General features: G+C 34.6%; 1 protein-coding gene across 1 annotated transcript in view; it reads left to right on the top strand.

The window, feature by feature from the left end:
• The window catches only part of DYNC2H1 (dynein cytoplasmic 2 heavy chain 1), a 127,394-nt gene that overhangs the window by 34,080 nt on the left and 71,658 nt on the right, over positions 1 to 21,656 (top strand). Inside the window, exons 44-63 of the mRNA XM_072326710.1 lie at positions 698 to 849; positions 1,659 to 1,803; positions 2,507 to 2,609; positions 3,880 to 4,047; positions 4,188 to 4,312; positions 5,385 to 5,633; positions 6,352 to 6,460; positions 6,908 to 7,021; positions 7,258 to 7,400; positions 8,465 to 8,543; positions 10,162 to 10,316; positions 12,194 to 12,331; positions 14,658 to 14,771; positions 15,531 to 15,691; positions 15,856 to 15,979; positions 16,454 to 16,575; positions 17,281 to 17,367; positions 18,305 to 18,431; positions 19,693 to 19,834; positions 20,304 to 20,413. Of these exons, the coding sequence (XP_072182811.1) occupies positions 698 to 849; positions 1,659 to 1,803; positions 2,507 to 2,609; positions 3,880 to 4,047; positions 4,188 to 4,312; positions 5,385 to 5,633; positions 6,352 to 6,460; positions 6,908 to 7,021; positions 7,258 to 7,400; positions 8,465 to 8,543; positions 10,162 to 10,316; positions 12,194 to 12,331; positions 14,658 to 14,771; positions 15,531 to 15,691; positions 15,856 to 15,979; positions 16,454 to 16,575; positions 17,281 to 17,367; positions 18,305 to 18,431; positions 19,693 to 19,834; positions 20,304 to 20,413 (2,667 nt within the window). The remainder of the gene's footprint in view (positions 1 to 697; positions 850 to 1,658; positions 1,804 to 2,506; positions 2,610 to 3,879; positions 4,048 to 4,187; positions 4,313 to 5,384; positions 5,634 to 6,351; positions 6,461 to 6,907; positions 7,022 to 7,257; positions 7,401 to 8,464; positions 8,544 to 10,161; positions 10,317 to 12,193; positions 12,332 to 14,657; positions 14,772 to 15,530; positions 15,692 to 15,855; positions 15,980 to 16,453; positions 16,576 to 17,280; positions 17,368 to 18,304; positions 18,432 to 19,692; positions 19,835 to 20,303; positions 20,414 to 21,656) is intronic.

The raw sequence follows: 21,656 nt of genomic DNA, 5'->3' as shown, positions 1-21,656 counted from the left end.
GTTGACGTTATTTTTCTTTGTACTTGAATAGAATATATAGCTATCAACTGGAATTAAGATACCATTTTTTATTGAGCTTATATTTTTAAATGATAAAGACAGTACTTGACAATGTAAGTTAATGATGTGACACACTGCTCTTTTCAGTGTAGATGTGACATAGTATTCTTCTTAGTGTAGAATGGAATTCAAAATGAAATATTTAAAAACAATTTTCTCTAGATTTTTATACCTCTTCCTGCTAATGATATTCTTTCTCTATATTTATTTGAATGACTGTTATGGAGTAATTCATATATGTCATCTTTTCCTTTATGGATTTGTTCCTTTTTAATATACTTTTAGACACAAAGCCTTCTAACACTGATCATATGCCCAGAGTAAAGTATCACTGATGAAATGTCTAACCTACTTAATGTTAGATGCTTTTCTCAAGGAAGAATTACCAGCTAGTTATGGACAATTCTAGCGAACTCTGTCCTTTCCCTTGATTTCTCATCATGCAATATTGACTTTTCTTTACTGTATTTTACAATTTTTTAAGAATTTACTTTTGAGACTATTAGGGAAAAAGACACCAGTACTGAGCATCCCACTGACAGTCAAGGAAATAGTGATGATGTATCTCTCACTAATAATTTTTTGTAAAATATATTGTCAACTTTCATTTAATAAAATGTTTGTGTAATTATAAAAGGTTCTGACATACCAAGGATTCTATGATGAAAATCTGGAGTGGGTTGGTTTAGAAAATATCCAGATTGTGGCATCCATGACTGCTGGAGGAACATTGGGAAGGCATAAACTTACTTCCAGATTTACTTCTATTGTTCGTCTTTGTGCAGTTGAGTAAGTATGTGAAAGTGAGGTTTGACATTCAGAACTCCGATTCAGCTTGTTTATAGAGCCCTCACTGAATTTACTCCTCGTGAAGATGTAGCTGTTCTCATCCTGTTTTCTAACAGTTTTGGGATGTTCACCTTTCAAAATCACACCTCCCCTCTCCCCACCTCCTGCCCCCATTGTGCTCTCTTGAGACCCTGGGTCCAGAGGAGGGCCCAAAAGATAAACAAAGGGCTGGAGCAACTCTTCTGTGGGGATAGGCTGAGACAATGATGAAATGTAGTGACAGGACAAGGGGTGGTGATTTTAGCTAGGTTCTGATGGGATACTATGAGGATGGTGTTGTCCTGGGAGATTGTGGATGTTGTGTCCCTGGAAGTACTCAAGGCCAGGTGGATGGTATTATTGCCTGTGGCAGCAGAGTTGCAACTAAATGGTCTTTAAGGGCCCTTTCAACCCAAACCATTCTATTATTCTACTATTTGGTATTGTTCGGTACCTCTTGGCACTGGAAACCACTTGAGTAATCTGTAGTTGTTGGTAGTGTTGTTTTGTTTGTGTGTTTGTTTTGTTTCTTTTTTTTTTTAATTTTAGAGAACATTTACAAATGATGGCAAACTTTCAGTAGGTGGCCTCAGAAAGTAAAACAATAATGGCAGTAATACAGTGATGGCACTTAGCTGCTAGATGGAAATTCATTGAAATCTCTCAGTAATTGTCAGTATAACTTAGTATAACTTAGATTATTCTTAATAGAGCAATTAAGAACACTAATCCATAATAATTCCTTTTTTTTTTTTTTTTTTACTATGTAGCTATCCAGATAGAGACCAACTGCAAACTATTTATAGTGCCTACTTGGAACCTGTACTGCAGAAAAACCTAAAAAATCACCCTGTTTGGGGCTCTTTACCAAAAATACATCAGCTAGCAGGATCTATGGTTCAAGTATATGAGCAGGTACGGAAATGTAATTTATTGTTTCCAGGGAGATGGAAAGTACAGAAATATGTGTCTTAATAATCAGCTTTTGATATTAATGAGAAAATAAAAAGGTTTACCAGCATTAAAATTTACATTTGTATATTTTTCATAATGTTGGTATCTGATTCAAAAAGATTTCTAGATATCAGAAGTAAACTGAATAAGTAGTAAGGGCTCTTATGTTGATACAGGTTTAGTGTATGATTTCAGCAATCATCTTAAACTGTCTACACCTGAAGTTCCGGAGTGATAATGTGGGTAGTAGTATTTTCCAGCTTACTGAATCAGGAGATAGTGGTCATTATCACCTGAGCAGATAGTAATCTGTGGATGTTGTAAAGAAGAGAGATGGGAGGGTAGAGTTCCTTGCACACATCAAGTGTGTGTCTATTAAAATTTTACACAGTTAAAATAGATGCTTAGACACACAATCTCATTTTTATCCTCCCACTTAAAATTTAAGAAATCTCTACCTAGTAAGTGAAATATTTTAATTATGAGAAAATCACATTCTCATTCACAAAACAGGACATTTAATCAGTGCACTTTTGACAACAACTAAGGTGTGTGTAAGTATTCTCTAAATTTCTAGCCTTAATTAGTGGTATTTTAGAGAAATTGAAAGCTGTATTTCCATTTTAGAACATCTCTTGTTATTTTACTATCTTCTTTTTTAAAGGTACGAGCAAAATTCACAGTTGATGATCATGGTCATTACCTTTTTACACCATGTATTCTTACTCAGTGGGTTCTTGGTTTATTCAGATACAATTTATCTGGTGGTAAGTCACTTGGTTTTCATTGATAAAGCAGTTCTGAAATGGCATAGAATGCATAAAATATTACTTCACATGTAACTTGCTGTTCCATCCTGTGGTACTTTTTTCTAAGATGCAAACTCTCTGTTACTCAGTTGAGGAAAAAATTAACAGTTTATTCTGTACCACACAGTAGATTAAAAAAGCTGTATGATTTGTTCAAATACGTACAGCATCTATTTGTAGTTTAAGGGAAGTAAGTATTCTAGAATTGCATTCTTTTTTTTTCTGTTTATTTATTTATCTATTTTGAGAATATATCTTGTCTTTTGGAATTCCAGAAGCTTGCTTCGGATAGATTTCTGTCTAATCTACATAGAAGATTACAAATATCTATGTAACGGAATGTTTAATAGTTACAGTCCAGTCTCCAGAGTTCTTTTTTAATTTGGAAGGGTGAAATTTGGAAGTATATCCAGTTTTATATACTTTTCCATTTAGATAGCTTAGACATCTTTCAAGGCTGATTTTTATCTTGTGAAATAACCATTACTACTAGGTTGTGAGCAATTACCCCTTATTGCACTTTCAGCTCTTAGATTATTTAGAGAAAATGTTTACATAAAGGGCTTACATAAGTAATACAAAAACATTAAGAATATTAGATTTGTATTCTTTTTATTTTCTTGGATCATCAGATGGTATAAAATTAGCTCGAATGAGGTATGAAAAGCTGTACTGACCGTCAATGAATGGGTAATCTCAGCATATTTAAAAACTCAATTTTTGTATCTAATGGTGACATATAGTTAGGCTTTTTTAGTGACGAACAATATGGCATGTCATTTACTGACCCTTGAAACTCATCTCACTTCTCTTGTTACATTTGTGTAGATCATTGTGTCTTTGTATTCTCCAGTAGTGTTTTTGTTTATTATCAATCTTTCTTTTCCCCTTTGAAAATTTCCTGGTTTTTGTTTTTGTTCTTTTTAATTGCTTGGAATTTTGTATTTCTATTTTTACTTAGTGTGAAATACCTTGTTCATTATCATTAGAATGCTGACACTAAACTGCAGAACTGCTTTTCATAGAGTATTTTTTACTTTATCTTGTGACACATGAAGATATATAAGAGCACTTCATAACATGTTTGCTTTCTCTCTTCTTCCTTACTGATGCTCTCCTGCTGGTATGTAATTTCACTTACTTATTCTCAATCTCATATTTTAAATGAGAAATTCTGGAAAAGTAGAGCTAATTGAAAAATATAAAGTTTAATCTCTCCTTTTTTCAGGACCATCAACACAAACTGCAGACCACGTATTGGAAGTAGTTGCTTACGAAGCATGTCGTTTGTTCCGTGATAAAATTGTTGGCACAAAGAATCTCCATGTATTTGATAATATTTTGATGCAAGTGTTTCAGAGTGACTGGGGCTCAGATGTTCTGGACAATATGGAAGGTAAAGCATTTGGGGCATATTACATAAATATGAAATATTTGAATAGGAATTGCCTAATAACATCAAATTAATTAAGCCAGATAGTGCATCAGGACCTAAACTTCTAAATATTTTCTAAATATTTTGTTTTATTATTGCAGATATCTTCTATGTAACTTGGGGAGCTTGTCAAGAGACATTTACTACTCCAGGGCAGGCATTACCACCACATGGGAAGCCACTTGGCAAGCTAAACTCAACAGACTTGATAGATACTATTAAAAAGGTGAGACAGGATTAATTCAAGAATATGCATAGCAAGAATTCATACCAGTGGTTTCAAGACCTTTTTTTTTTTTTTTGTTTGTTTGTTTAAGTGACATACAAGCACCTGATTTAGAGCACAGTCTGCTGCTAGATTAAGGAATCATCTCCTACATCTGGTCAAGTGAATATCTGTGGTGCTATATAGCATACAGTAGTAAGTACTGTGTAGAGAGGTACTTTTAATAAAAGCATGACAGTTACATTTGCTGCTGGTGTATAACAGCCCAATGGGCTGTGTTGTGAGAAACACTGATGTACATCTATTGTGAAATATGAAAAGTGAAACTCAGGAGGAAATGCGAATGCTAACTCTGCTAGGCACACTACTTGATGAGAACCCTGAGGTCTGCCCTGTGATAGCACTGTTTGGTGCACTGGTGATCTTGATGGTTAACTGTGCTCTGTCCTTAATTGTTTAGTAGCCTCAGTAATTAGTTTTGCTTTATTTATTTATTTATTTATTACTGTTTTTTTTTTTTTGTTTTTTTTTTTTTTTTTTTTTTAATCTGACTGCAACTATTTTGGACCTCAAATTCAAGGTTTTGTCAAATATAATAAGTCAGAATTTAATCTTGATCTATTCTTGTGTGTATTTGAATAGAAAAGTCCATAATGTGCAATTACACAGCAGTTAGCTACCTGAGACACTGTTCAGCACTGTGCCAGTATTAATTAATCTGTAGTCAGAGACATAGATCAGACTTTGATCTGGCTCATTATTTAATTTTGATTATTTCAATGGTATATTGCTATTCCAATAAGTGAAAGAATACCAGTATATTGGAGTGCTGAGGATATTGCATGATGCATTTACTAAGAAAATGTGATTTATTCCTTACTGGTGAAAGGCAAGCAGGGTATCTAAATTTTGTCACGTAAATAATTTGTTTGTAATAAAGACCATCGTTGCCTCTTGGACTTTCACTTCTAAACTTTTAAATGTTGGATGCTTCTGTATCTTACTAGTTGTTTTTGTTATCAATGAATGTATTGGTTATTGGGTTTTTTTTGTTGTTTTCATTTTTCAATAGGGTGTTATTCATTATGGACGAGACAAAAAAGAGCTAGAGATGTTACTGTTCCAGGAAGTCCTCAATTATGTGTCTCGAGTGGACAGAGTACTAAGTTTTCCTGGAGGATCACTTCTTTTGGCAGGACGGAGTGGTGTAGGTCGGCGAACAGTTACCTCCTTAGTTAGTCATATGCATGGAGCTTTTCTAATTACTCCCAAAATTTCCAGAGGTTATGAGCTGAAGCAGTTCAGAAATGATCTTAAACATGTAAGTAACTCAGTGCTCTGCAATCTCAGGTACTGTGCTTGTGCATCTAAAAAAGAATGGGAATTTTGAAGGACAGTAGTATTGTGTGAAAGGGATTTTAAGAAGAGCATAATGTCAGTGGTCTGAATGAAACGAGTTTTAGATGTTCCTGTTCTTTATTTTCCCAAAACTTTACTTTTTTGAGTATTTTGAGCTTTTTTCCTGAGTGTTGAGGATTTAATATTCATTTCGAGCTTATATGAATGTTGGAAACTTTTTTTCTTATGCATGTTTTCATATTCTGTCTCAACTATGGTCTGCTTGCTCATAGGATAGTAGTTCAAGCATATTAAATTTTAGTGACTGGTGAAATAATACACTTTATTTAAAAATGTCAGCTTTAAGTAAGCAGCTCTCTGTACCTTCAGAACTGCTAATGAAAATTTTACAGCTGCGTCCCCAGAAGGAGTGATGCAACACCAGCACTAAGTCACATCTGGAGCACAAATGCACTCTACAAAATCATCTGCTGTGATTGTTTTCTGATTACCACGTTGTACATCTAGGTAGAATGTTCTCTGTTTGTTATCTTGTACAACTGGTAATCTTTCAAACTGTATCACAGACAATATGCTGCAGGAAAAAAAATGCAGTGTATATTCATGAGAAGATTATTGTTCTCTTCTGAACAACATACATTCGTTCTATACTTAGATTAAAATGTCTTAACTCCTTCTAGGTGATGGAGCTTGCTGGCATTGAAGCACAGCAGGTGGTAATGCTGCTTGAAGACTATCAGTTTGTTCATCCTACTTTCCTCGAGATGATCAACAGTTTACTGTCTTCAGGTGAGATGAATCTAAAAAGATTACGGTACTACTTCTGTCACAGAAGTGTTTCAGAATTAGATGGTTACTAACTTTATTTCCGTACCAGAACTCCTGATTACCTCTCTGTATTTATTTTTTTTTTTGCTCAAGTACCTGTATATGAAGCAATCTGTTTTGATTTGTTTCATGCATAGTATTGGATCACTATCTTTGTATTTGTTAGAATGAGTTATTAAAGTCTATTTCTGTAAAGTAAACAAAGTAGAATGTTTATTTTTAAATGGAATCACTAACATAATTTGTAAATTTCATGATATGAAAAGAAAGATAAAATAAATGTAATGAAACTCATGAGGGTATGGAGGGAAGTACTGCTGTACTGAAACTGTATGTATTTGCTGCGCAAATTAGTTTGAATAACCATGGTGTATATGATCAGAAATTTTAAATTCATTTTTCGAATAGGAGAAGTTCCTGGACTATACAAAGCAGAAGAATTAGAACCACTTCTGTCTCCTCTAAAGGATCAAGCTTCACAAGATGGATTTACTGGACCAATTTTCAACTATTTCACATACAGTAAGTAAAGAAATTGTAAGTTATAATTTATTTAAAGGTTACAGAAGTGGAAAAATAATTGTAAGTCCTTTCCTGTGTGTAATTTGAACCCTACTGTATCATAGTATAATAGTATCTTTCCTCACAAATTATTTTCTGATAAGCATTTGAAGGGATAGTAACTTACATTGTATCTGTAGTAAATCTATTATTGTACAGTCTGATTGTTCTCTACAGTGTATATTGCAATTCCTTAGGGATCCAACAGTATCTGCATGTTGTCTTGATCATGGATTCCACCAATATAAATTTCACAATAAATTGTGAAAGTAATCCAGCACTGTACAAGAAATGTCAGGTCTTGTGGATGGAAACCTGGTCTGAAAACAGTATGAAAAAGGTAAATGGCTTTAATTAAGAGATATGATGGGCTTAAATAATTGTCTGTATAAATAACTGAATTTTGATGAATAAAATCTGAGTAATGAAGGAATAATTTTCGTTATGCTTACCTACCCCATTTCTGCAGTTTCATAATGACAGCAAATTCTATGGAACAGTTAAATTATATTAATATTTTTATTTGTCCGGTAACTCTGTTTTGCTTTTTTTGTGTTCTGAGCTGAACAAAATACTACCTACTCTGACTCTGATCTAACACAGTCTTTGTGAACACAGTAGTGTTAGACTAAAAGCAAAGTGATAAAGTAAACTATGGTTGATGATGGCACCAGTGTTCTTGGTATGTTCAGCAGCTAGTTTAAAAGTAACTTTGTTAAAATTAGCTGCTACTGATTCATGTTTGCCCTGTAAACCTTATGTTTTTCTTGAATCTTCGTGAAGCATTTTGCTCGATGGAACAGAAAATGTTTTCTTTTTAGGATCAAAATTTTCAGTTTCAGTATGAGAAAGATATATATTCTTTCCATATGTTAGGTGATTTCCAAATCCAGTTCCCTAGCAGGGGTAAGGCTGCTGGAGATGCGCATCTCCAACTTGAACCAGTGGTGAGGCTGAGCATGTGTTTCCAGCAGGTGCATGAACATCCACATACAGTACACATACACACATGACTGGCCACACAGAATACTGCCAGCAGAAGCACACACAACAAACAACACCAATGGCCTCGTTCTCTTTCCCTTTGTCAGTGATTGTAACGAATTATTATTTTGTAATAATGCCAAATATATACATATGTCTGACGTGGATCTCCTGCTGGCTTTCTACTAGTTGGGTCTGGATCCCTCATATTCCCAGTTAGTGGCATGCAGACATATGAGCTTCAGAGACCACCACCCCACTCCAGCTGAGGTCTCATTCACATGCGCACACGTTTATGTACACTCTCACACCCTCTGTATGGATCCTACTTGTAACTAGACTTAAGCTTCAGACTAGCTACTAAATTATTTTTTTAACCCTAACTCAAATTTGAGTTTTCACCATTTTAATTTGTTTTAGATACCTGAAATGCTATTTTATGATGATGAAGAAGAGAAGACTGAAAAAACACACAAGGGATTTAAGAAAAAACATTCAGGTAATATTTTGGTGGACCAGATAGTTTAATTCAACTTTCCATTAAACACTGTGTTGGGCACAGATGATGGCATGGGCAATTTGAGTAGGCCTTTGCTAGAATATTCATGAACTTAAGGATTGTCCAAATGGGAGGCATTTTTCACTTGTGAGCATTCGTATTTTGGGTTACCAAACCCAATCTCCTGCTGATGATATTGGTGATTCCAATGTAGAATGGCCTTTGCTACTCCCATATCTTCCCTTCATTGAAGGGAAGCATCAGGAGTGCTTCATTTTCATCAACTGAACTTGGGGTAGATTGATCCCATTTAGACACTGTCTTAAAAAATGATATTAAAGGCCAGGTTACAATCAACAGACATATAATAGGCTTATCAGTGTCCTTCCCATATAGGATGTGAAGTTTGTCCTATACCTAGGACAAGCTCTTCCTTCAATCACTGCCTGCATTTTATCTGGATATTCAAATGAAGAGAGCTATCAGATTACTTACATCCTTTGCTACAGGAATAGAAAGCAGTTATATTCCTTACACTTAACATTTGCTTATATGTAATTTTATGGGTAAGATTTGCTCATTCACAGATCTGATTTTTCCCCAAAGTCTTCCTCAGTTTCACTGAAGTTACTCTGCTTTTTTTCTTAAGGCTTTTAAGTCTTACACTGCCATCAAGAATGATTTCCTACTTTTATCTGCAAAAAGAGGCTGTACTGGAGTACCTTCATCTGATGTCTTTCATTCTAACAATTGAGATATAGTTATGCAAAGTATCTTTCATGCAGAGACTTTCAGATGGTATTCCATATCATTTCAAATTCTATGTGACTACAACGCATTTTAGCTTCTGTTGTAGGTTTATACTTCGTTAACATTTGAGACCTGAGATTTTTATTGAGAAAATTCCATATTCCTGACTTCTGCAGAATGTATTTCTGGAATTCTATTACGTTAAATCAGACCCCACGGTACAAGGAGGGGAGCATCCCAAAATGCTGCTGTGCTTTTCAGAATAGTTCCAGAGTTGCTTTGAAAGTCCCTAAGAGTCATCACCAGATGGATCAGATCCATAGCATTACTTTTTGAGCTTGCTTTTCTACATCAGTGCATAGATGGATTAACAGGAAAGAGACAAAAAATAAGTTACCTCGTAGTTCTTTGACAAATGCAATTTACTCATATACTTATTATTATTATTACTGAATTGAGGCAGTCCACCTTACATATCTAATATTGTGCTAAGCAAGAGGAAAGGTAGAATATGAATGTACCTATGTTTGATACTTAACAGAAGGAAGTTTGCTTTTCATGCTAAAGTAGTTGTGACTACCAAATAACTTCTATTTCTTGTAAGTAAAAGCTTATCTTCAGAATGAGTTCATAATAAAACTTAAATTGTAACCATTTTAAAAATAGGGAGCAGAGCATAACTAGGAGAACCATTCAACCTGATAACAGATTTTTAGCAACTTCTTCTAAAATATTAGTCTAATTATGACTGTGATGTCCTGGAGCCAACAGGAATATAAAATGATAAGTTGCTTGCTTGGGGTTTTTTTTTTCCTAAATGATTTTCCAATATGATTTTATTATCTGTGTAACAAATTTTATTGTTTAGGTGATTCAGATTTTTGGAAGTCGTTTCTGGTAATCCATGAATCATGTAAAATGTACGGAGCAACGCCTAGCAGATATATGACATTCCTTAATGTATACAATTCAATTAACAACAGTAAAAGAACAGAGCTGATAAAAAGGCAGAACCACTTGCAGGTATGTATTTAAAAAAATTTTTAAAACACAGCTTTTCAAAATGCTCTCACATTTGGAAATGCCTTGTATGTTACTTCAAGCTCAAAGAGGGTAGATCTAGGTTAGATATAAGGAAAAAATTTACAGTGAGGAGGTGAAGCACTGGCACAGGCTGCCCAGAGATGTGGTGGATGCCCCATCCCCGGAGACATTCAAGGGGAGGCTGGATCAGGCCCTGGGCAACCTGATTTAGGTTGTCCCTGTTCATTGCAGGGGAGCTGGACTAGATGTCCTTCAAAGGTCTCTTCCAACTCCAAGGATTCTTTTAATCTGTTAGGAACTGTAGCTGCTGACATGGCTGTGTAGGATATCCTCTGCCTGCATATACTAATGCTGTGATATCATATCAGGAATAGTATAAATTTTAACGTAAATCTCTGTTTAAAAATGTTAGGGCTAAGGGTGGTACCTTCTTTTTCATTAAGATTTTATTAATTTTATTATTTTCTTGGCACATCTTCTTGTAAAAGTAAAAAGTATTTGCAAAGACTTTAGATTTTTTTTTATTATTTTTATTTTTTACATTATTCATGGAATGGAATTGTGTTGCAAACAAAGCAGCATCTTTTGATTAGTTTAAGTTCTGCCTCTGATTGTATATTTATATAAAAGTATTTTATTTCTATCAATACAGCAATTTCCTATTTTGTGTGATCCTTCCATACAGTTCAACAAGCTGTAGACTCCTGAGCTTCGTGGTTACTTCTGTTGCCTTGCTCAGAATTCCCTTTTTAGTGGCTTTGCCTCACTTACTGTTTCAGACTTTTTCACACGTTAAACCATGATGCAACTACAGACCTAATGTGATTAGTCTCTCAGATGTGGCTTTTTTCCTGTTGTGTATGTGTACCACACTTATTTTTGAAACATGCTGGCATTCCATGAGTACCTCCTTCCCCTCACGATGTATTTTTCATAAAGACTCGTATGACCCCGTAGGTCAGTGATTCTCCCTTTTCCCTTTTGTCTTTTAACTTTCACGTCCTTTTTCTCAGTCACTCCTGCTATTGTTCTGAAAGCACATTTGCAATGCTGTGGTTTTTCTTAAAACATCTCTCTGAAGCAAATTACCTTCTTGCCTTAAATTCTGTATTCTTTCTATTCATCCTGTTAATAGTTTTCCATCTCTGCATTATGCGATTTGCAAAGGATTTAAGTTTGCAATGACAGAAGCTGCTTGCTTACTTAGGTAGTAGCTATGATTTGTTTGTGACGAATGCTCATTTACTTCTTGAATTCTCTGGGTAAAGAAAAGTAAACATTTACAAGAAAATTAGGTATATGTATCCTAGATAAAACATTAATTTTGTCTTTAATACATTTTTCAGAAGTGTTGAAATAATTCTGTCTTCTTGATAAAATGAATAATTTAGAAATTGTGCATAAAGAAATAGGAAAGATAATTGAGGCTTTGTTTCATGGACATCCAGATTCTTTAGCGAATGCACAAATATATAGAAATAGGATAATCTAGTTTGCTTCCACCATATATTTAATTTTTGCTGATTTGCTATTAAAGGAAATAGAATTACATGGAATTAGTATCAGTTAACTGAAATGTTATTGACTTAAATGGGAACAGGATTATGAGGATTTCATATTCAGCTTTTTGAAGTAATGAAACACCTCATACCACCACATAAAGAGGTTTCAGCTCTTGTTTTTGAGTGGAAATATATGGGGAGTGCTAAGAAATATGCATTTTTTAAAAATAAATTAAAATTGAATAATATTAGTCCACATCACTGTTAGTCTGTGTGTACTCTTTGTAGCCATTCTTCATTTAAATCTATATAAAACTGCCATGCTAAGCAATTGCTTCCTACAAACTTGTTTAGGCAGGTGTTTCAAAGCTGAATGAAGCTAAAGCTCTTGTGGATGAACTGAACAAAAAGGCTGGAGAACAAAGCATTTTACTCAAAACTAAGCAAGATGAAGCTGATGCTGCCCTTCAGGAAATCACAATATCTATGCAGGTACTGTACGTTATTGTATAAAAATGAAAAAAAAAACAAAACAAAAAGCTCCATGGCTGCCTGTGCTTAGTGTTGGTTTCAAGGAGTGCTAAACAAGATGATTTTACAATAAGTTGTTTAAGAAAACACATGAATCTTGGGGCTTGAGTAAATTTGTTGTAGAACAGAGGATTTGGTCACTTAAACCATGCCTGAACTGATTAGGAAGAGATCAGAAGCACTTTGGTACCAGAGTACTTCAGATTAGTCTGTACATTTTCCTAGAAGCTCATGATCTAAATTGATCTGGTTTTACGTTACTTTTAACAACATGAAGAAAATAGTAACAAGTAGCAGTATTTTAGGTTACAAATCCTACTAACTGAATTTGTGGACTCTTCAAAAACATGGATAAAATATATATTTAATCCTCTGAAGCTGACTTCAGATAAAACTGGTGGTTCAGTGTTTATCACTCCCTGAAATATCTGTCTTTCAGCTCAGAACTGTTTATTTGAAGAAGTAATTTTGTTTAGTAGTATTTTCTCAGTCAACTAAAATAACAGTTTAGAACATAGATCTCTGTAGAAGTCATTAATATGGGATAAATTATAACGAATCTGCTTTTATTGCACTGTTTGTTTTAGCACTTTATTGTTCTGACCAGTCTGAATAGAACTTAAATGAATAATCTCGAAGAAGAGAGATTTTTCTCTATGCATTCAAGTATGTTCTTTCAAACCATTTGGTTCACCATGCTGCTGCTGTGCCTTGGTGCATTACTTTCAATTTTATAAGCCTACTTGGTATTAGCAATTTATTTATTTTTATTTTTAGTGTCTATCTCCTTACTTTATATGTATTTGAATAATTATAATTGGCTTGATATATTCACTGCTGGCTTCAAAGAATTTTTGTGTCATTTCTCATGATTCATCTTTTAAATCCGTGCCCACTATTGTCCAGTAGATCTGTTACCAATGTATTACATTGCAGGACAGGGGCAAAGAGTAGGTCAAAAAAAAATGGAAACATGTTAAGTCTATGAGTATCAGAAAGATTATGATAGAATTCTGATTTAGATTAGCATAAAGGGCAGGTGCCCTCTAACATTTTAATATCACTTCAGATGTTCCAGTTTATGTAAGAGAGTAGTTTGTAATGCATGGACCTCTTTTATCTTCTTCTGAGCAAGACTTTTGACCTATGGCTGAACTTTGAGGTTTTCTTGTTCAGAGCTATCAGACAGTACTCATGCATTGCCATGAAATATCTAAGCTAGTTTTATATAGTTAATATTTTATACACTTGAGTGACATACTTTTATGGATTTGACACACTGAACTACAGCCTAGGTTAATTACTTGGAAAGATTATTAAGATTTCCTCTGCTTTTATCCTTTTATTTTTGCTACAGGTTCAACTCAGCTCAACAATTGCTGATTATAATAATGTGTTGTATACTGGGAAATATATAAAAATTTAAACTCTGGGCTTTGTTATCTTGCATCTTTTAGATTAATTGAGCCTAGAATACTACACACTTATTTTTTGCATTTATCCTTCATTATTTGTTTTGTGACTGCTTTTCATGGTTCCTGCTTTTTCCATTAGCTTTAGGCAGTATAGCATCTGTCTTATTGTAATTTTATATGTCACCTATTTATCATTGTATTGAAGTGCTTAGGAGATGTCCCCTCTGTAGCAGGCAGAATAAAAACTCAGGGAAAGAAAAAAAAGTGAAGCCACACAGCTTGCGTTCTGTGTGTGGGCTGTTAGGGAGGTGGATGCAGCTTTATAGGAAAGTCTTGTAGTAGTATTTTTAGGATAATAGGCTGTAATTTAAACACAACAAGTGGAGGTTTTAGAATCATTGAAAAGGTGATTTTCAGTGCTAACATGAAGGAAATGTAAATGTGAGCAGCTTATATTTCACAAAGACAAAGGTAGGGATATATTGCTTTCAAGTGTTTTAAGTGTGTTAAGAGTTGTCAGCCTCTAACATCTGTTAGACTCCTTCATACAGAAGGGAGTATCAATCATAGGTAAGGGGAGAAAAGTTTATCATGAGCATAGAAAACAGAGATGCTGATCTTGTCTATGATACACCAAGCAGGAGACACAGTAATATAAAAAGATGCTTATGCCATATAATTTAATTACATGAATATAAACGTAAGACTAATGCTTATGTATTTTTTCTTTTTTTAAATGACCTGTAGTGTGAGAAGTTTTTTGGTGCTTAGTGTCAACAACAAGTTATATTATAATGATGACTGTAAGAGATAAATGACCTGAAAATAAAATTGATATAAATTTAAAAATGAAAGCTATTGTTTTTTTACAGAGTGCTAGTGAGCAAAAAACAGAAATGGAAAAAATAAAACAAAGAATAGCAGAAGAAGCTGCAGAAATAGAAGAAAGAAAAAGAAAAATTGAGGATGAACTGAAGGAGGTTCAGGTAAAAGCTTCCAAGGAAAATTTGTCTTTTGTGCCCTGGTTTGGCTAACTGAAGTTCTGCCATGCAAAATGTTTTCTTAGAATCTATCCCATTATTTCTTATTTTTTCTTTAAATTGTTTAACCTAAAAACTTATTGTGTTAGAAAGCAGTTAATTCTGTTTCCCAGATTTAGGTTGACATTTGGGCATTCAATTTGTATTCTGTTTGATCTTCATTGCAGAAAGGATTTTCAGATAACATCCACCCTCCTGTTGCTATTTCTGTGCTGTCGTGGTCTGCAGCTGAGTTACACAGACTTTGTGGAATATTTCTGAGTTGCTAATAACTTCTACAGACCAACAGTATTCTTTGATGAAACTGGAATAGGGTTTTATACTGTAAGCAGGAGGGAAATAGTTTAATGAGAGATGACTTCCAGTTATTGCTTAATTCTGAAAGCTGTGTATCCTAATGGCGCTATGGCATACTACTCTGTTTGAGACACTTTAGAGCCTTTAAGCATGATTTTTTGGGGGCAGGAGGTTTGTATTGAGTCATTTCTTCTGTAGTCTGTATTTTTCATCCTGTCCATTTCAGAATTTTACTAAAGAATAAGTACAGCAAATTAACTTGTGCATATGAATACATATCAATAGTGGCTGTTTAGACAATAAAGTATTTAATGCTGAGAGGAGGAAGATACATGAAAGCCAAAATGATAGATTTTCATATTTTCTAATATGCTCATGCCTATTTTGATTATGTTTTTATGTTCTAAGCCACTGGTTAATGAAGCTAAACGAGCAGTTGGAAATATAAAACCAGAGTCATTGTCAGAAATTCGGTCCCTCCGGATGCCCCCTGACATAATCAGAGACATCCTAGAAGGAGTTTTACGGCTCATGGGGATTTTTGATACATCATGGGTGAGCATGAAGAGGTGAGGATCTTGTTTAAGATCTGATGTTAAGACAATAATTTACAATATGAAATACTTTCTGCTATCTTCAGGAATTATGTGTCTGCAGAATTCTTTCGTTTCATATGGAAATAACTTTTAGCATTTGTATTTTCTTTCTTCCTTTTTTTTTTTTTTTTTAATAGTTTTTTGGCCAAAAGAGGAGTGAAGGAGGACATTGCAACCTTTGATGCCCGTAATATTCCAAAAGAAATACGAGAGAGCGTTGAAGAACTTCTTTCAAAAAACAGAACATCTTTTGACCCTAAAGTAATTAATGATGCTACTACATAAAATAAATGAAAAATAACAAAATAACAGTAACAAAAGAAACACACATGATGATAAGAGTCAACATTACGTGTAATTAAAACAGTGGGAACTAATGGTTATTGAGTACATTAGTGATCTTTGAGACCTAATTTGGCAGTAGCTAGTAGAATTCTTAGATACTAGTTTGTTAGTTTTAAAGAGAAATTTGTGACTGTCTGGAAAGGAGCACAGTGATGATTCTTAAATTCGTTTAGAACTTTATAACACCCGTGGAGCTTCATAGTTGTAAACCCACTATTTTCTTTGTTTCCCTACAATATAAACTCTTAGTGACAAGATCATTTAATTAGATAATTTGGCTAATTGGTAAATTTGATAACTGGCAAATCTGTTGCAGTTAGCTTACCCTGTATTTATCTCATTTGCATTACATTTCAAGGATTTTGCTTGTAACTGTTACTGTTTTCTCAGAATGCTAAACGAGCCAGTGCTGCAGCTGCTCCATTGGCCGCTTGGGTAAATGCTAATGTCCAGTATTCCCATGTCCTGGAACGAATTCAACCTTTGGAAAAAGAAAAGGCTGTCTTGGAAGCGTAAGTTAGACACTGTTATAAAGTAAACATGCTTAACTCTAACAATATCAGAAGAGACTGAGGAAACTTGAAGATTGTTAAGAACAGAAGAAATATGAAGCTGTAGCTCATTACAGAGTATTTTTATTAAGTATTTCTGTCTCATGTTGAGACAGATTCGTGTCTTTATGTAAAATTGTGCCAGTATGTAAGAAAAAAATGTAATTTTTTTTCTTCCTGGAAGGTATTGCTTTCAGTATTTTCAGCCTATCACCAGTTACTAGTCTAGGAGCACTGAACATCACAGATAAGCTTAAAATGTTTTCTGTTGGTGATTAACCCATGCAAGTATAAAGGAAGTGTGATTCCCCTTTTTTTATAGGCATATACCAAGTATTATCACTTTTTCACAATGTTATGAAATAGTCTTATGACCGCCCATAATCTGAGAAATCTATACTGGTTGTTCTGCTAGATCTTAAAATAGTATATTGGAAGAATTTATTTGATCTTGAGGAATACACTTCAATGTGATGCATTTGTTCTGCATTTTTAAAGATGCATGATGGGAAGCATTAAAAGATTTTAAATGTGAAAATGAATTTTTGCTGATACAGATGACAAGAATGAATTGTCTCTGGGCTGTTTCCATATAAATTATTTTTATGTTATGTTTTTTTTTTCCTTTGGATCCATAGTCTTAATTTTAAGTTTTACATTTTTTAGTAATCTCAAGAAAACTGAAGGCAGAAAACGGAAGTTAGAAGATCTTGTGAACTCTGTTGGTCAAAAAGTATCAGAACTGAAAGATAAGTATGTTGTTTTGTTTATTTCAAGATATAAATAAAAACATTGATGAACAGTATTAGTAATGAAATTAATGTGACCAAGAGTAACTCCCTGCACTATGAGACTTGTACATCATTTGAAGCTGTAACTGGCTATCAATACAATCAGTAGTACATAATTATAGTAGCATGCTTTTCATCTCACTGATCAGATGAAATGCTCCTTCATGTACCTTCTCACTAATGAATGACTGACTTGGAAACCTTCATTGTAGAAGATAGCAGATATTAAAAATAAAGAGTGTGTATCTCACTGTGTAAGTCTAAGAAGACTTCAATGTCTTGTAAGGACTAGACTTGTTAGTCTAGAAAATAAGAGGCTGGGGAGAGACTGCATATCAGGGAGTGCAGTGATAGGACAAGGGATCAGGACTTCAAATTTTATAGGTATTAAACATTATACAATTATATCTAAACTTTGTAGTGTGGGGCATATTTCTATTTTGCAGTAGTTCACAAAATAGAATGATATATTCTATAACGAAGAATGATAAATTCTATAAAGAAGAATATTCTTCTTTAAAGGTTTTATAGATAAAATTTACCAAAAAGAATTATGACTTCAAAGCATGGTGTTGAACTTACTATTGGCTTGACTAGGTGCAGAACAAAACTTAACATCAGCCACTAAAATGAAGTCATGCTGAATAAGTATGGAGAGGAATGATTTTCAGACATATATAATATGTATATTGCAAATGTGTTTTTCAGTCTCATTTGTGTTTCTTAATTTTGTTAATGGCTCATCCATCATAAGAAGCAGAAGGTATAAAAGGGAATTGTTACTGTATTCTTCATGAATAATAAATATGACAATTTCAGTCAGTTAAGCTACCTTTGAAGTAACTGTCCATAAATTTAGTAGTTCATAATAGCAATTATAAACAGTCATTGTTTTACAGGTTTCAGAGCAGAACAACAGAAGCAGCAAAACTTGAAGCAGAACTAAGTAAAGCTCAGGAAACATTGAAAGCTGCAGAGATACTTATTAGTCAACTTGACAGAGAACACAAAAGATGGAACACCCAGGTTAGTGAAAATTTTCACAAAATACATCTTATTGTTGATACTGTGAAAAGTCAATTTTTTCACTGTTTTGAGGATATGAGTTAAGAAGCCAGTCTGCAAAATATACATTTGTTTGATTTCTCATAAGAAATAATTCTAAAGTTTTTAAACTGAGGCGCATCAAGCACAGCATTGCCAGCTGGTCAAAGGAAACGTCTGTCCCACTCTACACTGCACGGCTGTAGCCTCACTTTGAGTACCGTGTGCAGCTTTGAGTACCACAGTACAAAAAGTGGTTATCAGGAAAACAGCGTTCACCAAGAGGGCGGTCAGTCACTGAAACAGGCTCTGCAGGGAAATGCTCATGGCAGTGTGCTTGCCAGAGTTCAAGAAGCGTCTGGAGAAGACACTCAGATATATGGTGTGATTTCTGAATGGTCTTGTGTTGACTCAGGAGTTGGACTTGATTATCCTTATGCGTCCCTTCCAACTCAAGATATTCTGTGATTCTTAAGTTAGGGTTGATATAATGGAAAGAAATGGAAGATTTTCCTTTGCAAATGGCTTTTCAGGTACTCAATCTGCAATAGTAGGGCTGGGCAGATTTGAACCTTTGTGTAAAGACCTCTAAGAATGACTGTTCATGGTTCTTTACTCTGGTATGTTACCCCTCTCTTTAGAAAGTTACCCTGCTGTTAATGGTATGGGGTAAATAGATATATTAGCATACGTAGGAAAACAGCATATGTATTAGCCTGGAACTCACAGTCTTTTGAGGATAGCTTTTAATTTAGGGGTAAAAAAGCTGTATTTGTTTCCCTCTCAAGTAAAGAGGAAATAGTAAAATGTTGATTTGAGTATGTCAGCTTTTTTTTCGTCAGTTTGAAATGCAGGTAGATTGTTCAAGGATATGTGATAAATTTATTTTATTTTGTGTCTTCAGTGAATCACATTTCTGATTACAATAAATACCTACAGTGTTTGTAGTTTTTTAGGAGCCAAATTCTCAGAAACATCTGTCCATGCTATAGCTCAAAGCTAAAAGAAAAAACAAACAAACAAACAAAAAAACACCAGTCTTTTTCTGCAGTTCCAGATATGTTTTGCCGTGAGCTACATATAGGTATGTGAAATGCTAAGAGAGCAACTGTCTCACTTGTATTTTTAATGGCAGTCAAATTTAATTCAGGCTATTTGATAACTTATGAGAAATATTAACATAAGTTTTTATTTATTCATTATGTAATACACCTATCCATTCTGTGCTCTTCTTTTTTTAAAGGTGTCAGAGATGAGAGATGAACTGGCCACGCTGCCTAAAAGAGCTCAGTTAGCAGCTGCATTTATTACCTATCTGTCTGCTGCTCCAGAGGATCAGAGGAAAATGAGACTGGATGAATGGACCAAATCAGCAGGCCTTGAAAGTAATTTATGTGGGTGGGTGGATGGGTGGGAGTAATTAGGCTTGATTAAGGAAGTAACCATATATTCTTATTCAAAATGTATATAGTGATGGATTATTTAATGGGATTATTCTGTTAGTTCTTAAGATTATAAATATAAATATATATATATTAATATTTAACCCCATAGTCCATTCTTAGAATGTAAAATTTACATGGATTAATGTATTCATACTGACTGTTAGAAGCTTGTCTATTGGTTCTGAATGCTCCTGTTTTTTTGGTAAGCATTTTTATCTGTCTGTGTTAACAGCACCATTTTTTTAATAACATCAGCTGGATATTAGGATTAGGTTCAAGAAATAAAATAAGAAAAATCTACAGACTTGCACTCCACAAGACAGAATCTCCACTGCATACAAAGTAGTGAAGACTTTAAAATGTGCGGACTATAAATATTAACAGAGACCTACAACCTTTTTTTTATCAGAGTTTGATTTACGGCGGTTCCTGTGTACAGAAAGTGAGGAGTTAGTTTGGAAAAGTGAAGGCTTACCTTCCGATGACCTTTCAATAGAAAATGCTCTTGTTATCTTGCAGGTAAATTTATTTTTGAATGTTGGAAGTGTTTCAGCTTGTGCAGATTTCAGTAACATGATATCTTTCTGGGATTATGAACAATTTTATTTTCATAGTTTCATTAGCATAAAGCATGCAAAGAAAAAAAAGAGAAACAAATATTTATGTATCTCTAGATACTCAAAAGGGGAAAAAGAAGCATTTGAGGGACATGCTTCTGTATTATAGTTGTCTTCCAGATGTCAAAGAGATGAAACCTTCTATCGGTCTACTAGTCATCGTTAACATCAACATAAGTGGAAGGCTATGTCCTATAAATGTGCATTTGGTGTGTTCTGATATTGCTTTTGTTTTGAAAACAGGAAAGGATGTATGCAGATGTTGTTCGAAGTATCTAGACATGAAATCCTTATTTGTTCATCAGATATGTGATAGGATATATGTAATCGGGTTATCTAGATTTATCCGTGATAGAGGCTGCTGCCCCTAGAAGGGGAAATGAACAAAAACAACGGCAGCAATCTAAGGAAAAGAACTTATTTTACTAAATACGAGACACAATATGATACAATATAACTACAACTACTATATCAAACAAGGCAGAGAAAAAGAAAGAGAGAAAAAAGAGTCCCGGAGAACCGGGGGCCTACTGCAATCTCTAGGCGACAGGCTGGAACGTTGCTGATAGAGCGAGACAGCAGGGATGGAGCGCTCCAAAGCGATAGACAGGGCGAAAAGAGGGACGTTCCAGCCTGGGAGCGAGATTATATGTGTGTCCTCCTCCTCTGGTGATTCATCTCTGGCCGCGTTGTCCCCTGGGATATGTAGTTTCCTCCAAGGGCTGAGTACTCGGGATGCTGCCATTCCACAGATCTGGAGCATGAACCTTCCACACTTCCGCATACCCTCTGTTACACTTCCACATACCCTCTGTTACACTTCCACATACCCTCTGTTACACTTCCACATACCCCCTGTTACACTTCCACATACCCTCTGTTACACTTCCACATACCCTCTGTTACACTTTCTTATACCACCAAAACAGTTCATACCGCACATGATGTCATGATGTAGAATATTGACAGCACAAAACCATGACATTCCACCCCTTATTCTACATTATTACATCATGGTTACACAGATACATGGAATTACTGACTGCACTCCCCCAGCATCAATTTGCCCTGTGGTACACACTGAACATCCCCATCCTTCTGCATCACCCACCAGGTGCACCCAGGTCCCTGGGCAAAAACAGTTC

This window comes from Excalfactoria chinensis, chromosome 1 (genome assembly GCF_039878825.1).
Source record: "Excalfactoria chinensis isolate bCotChi1 chromosome 1, bCotChi1.hap2, whole genome shotgun sequence".
Taxonomy (NCBI): Eukaryota; Metazoa; Chordata; class Aves; order Galliformes; family Phasianidae; genus Excalfactoria; species Excalfactoria chinensis.
The sequence above is the reverse complement of the archived record's forward strand: the minus strand, read 5'-3'. Positions and strand labels throughout refer to the sequence as shown.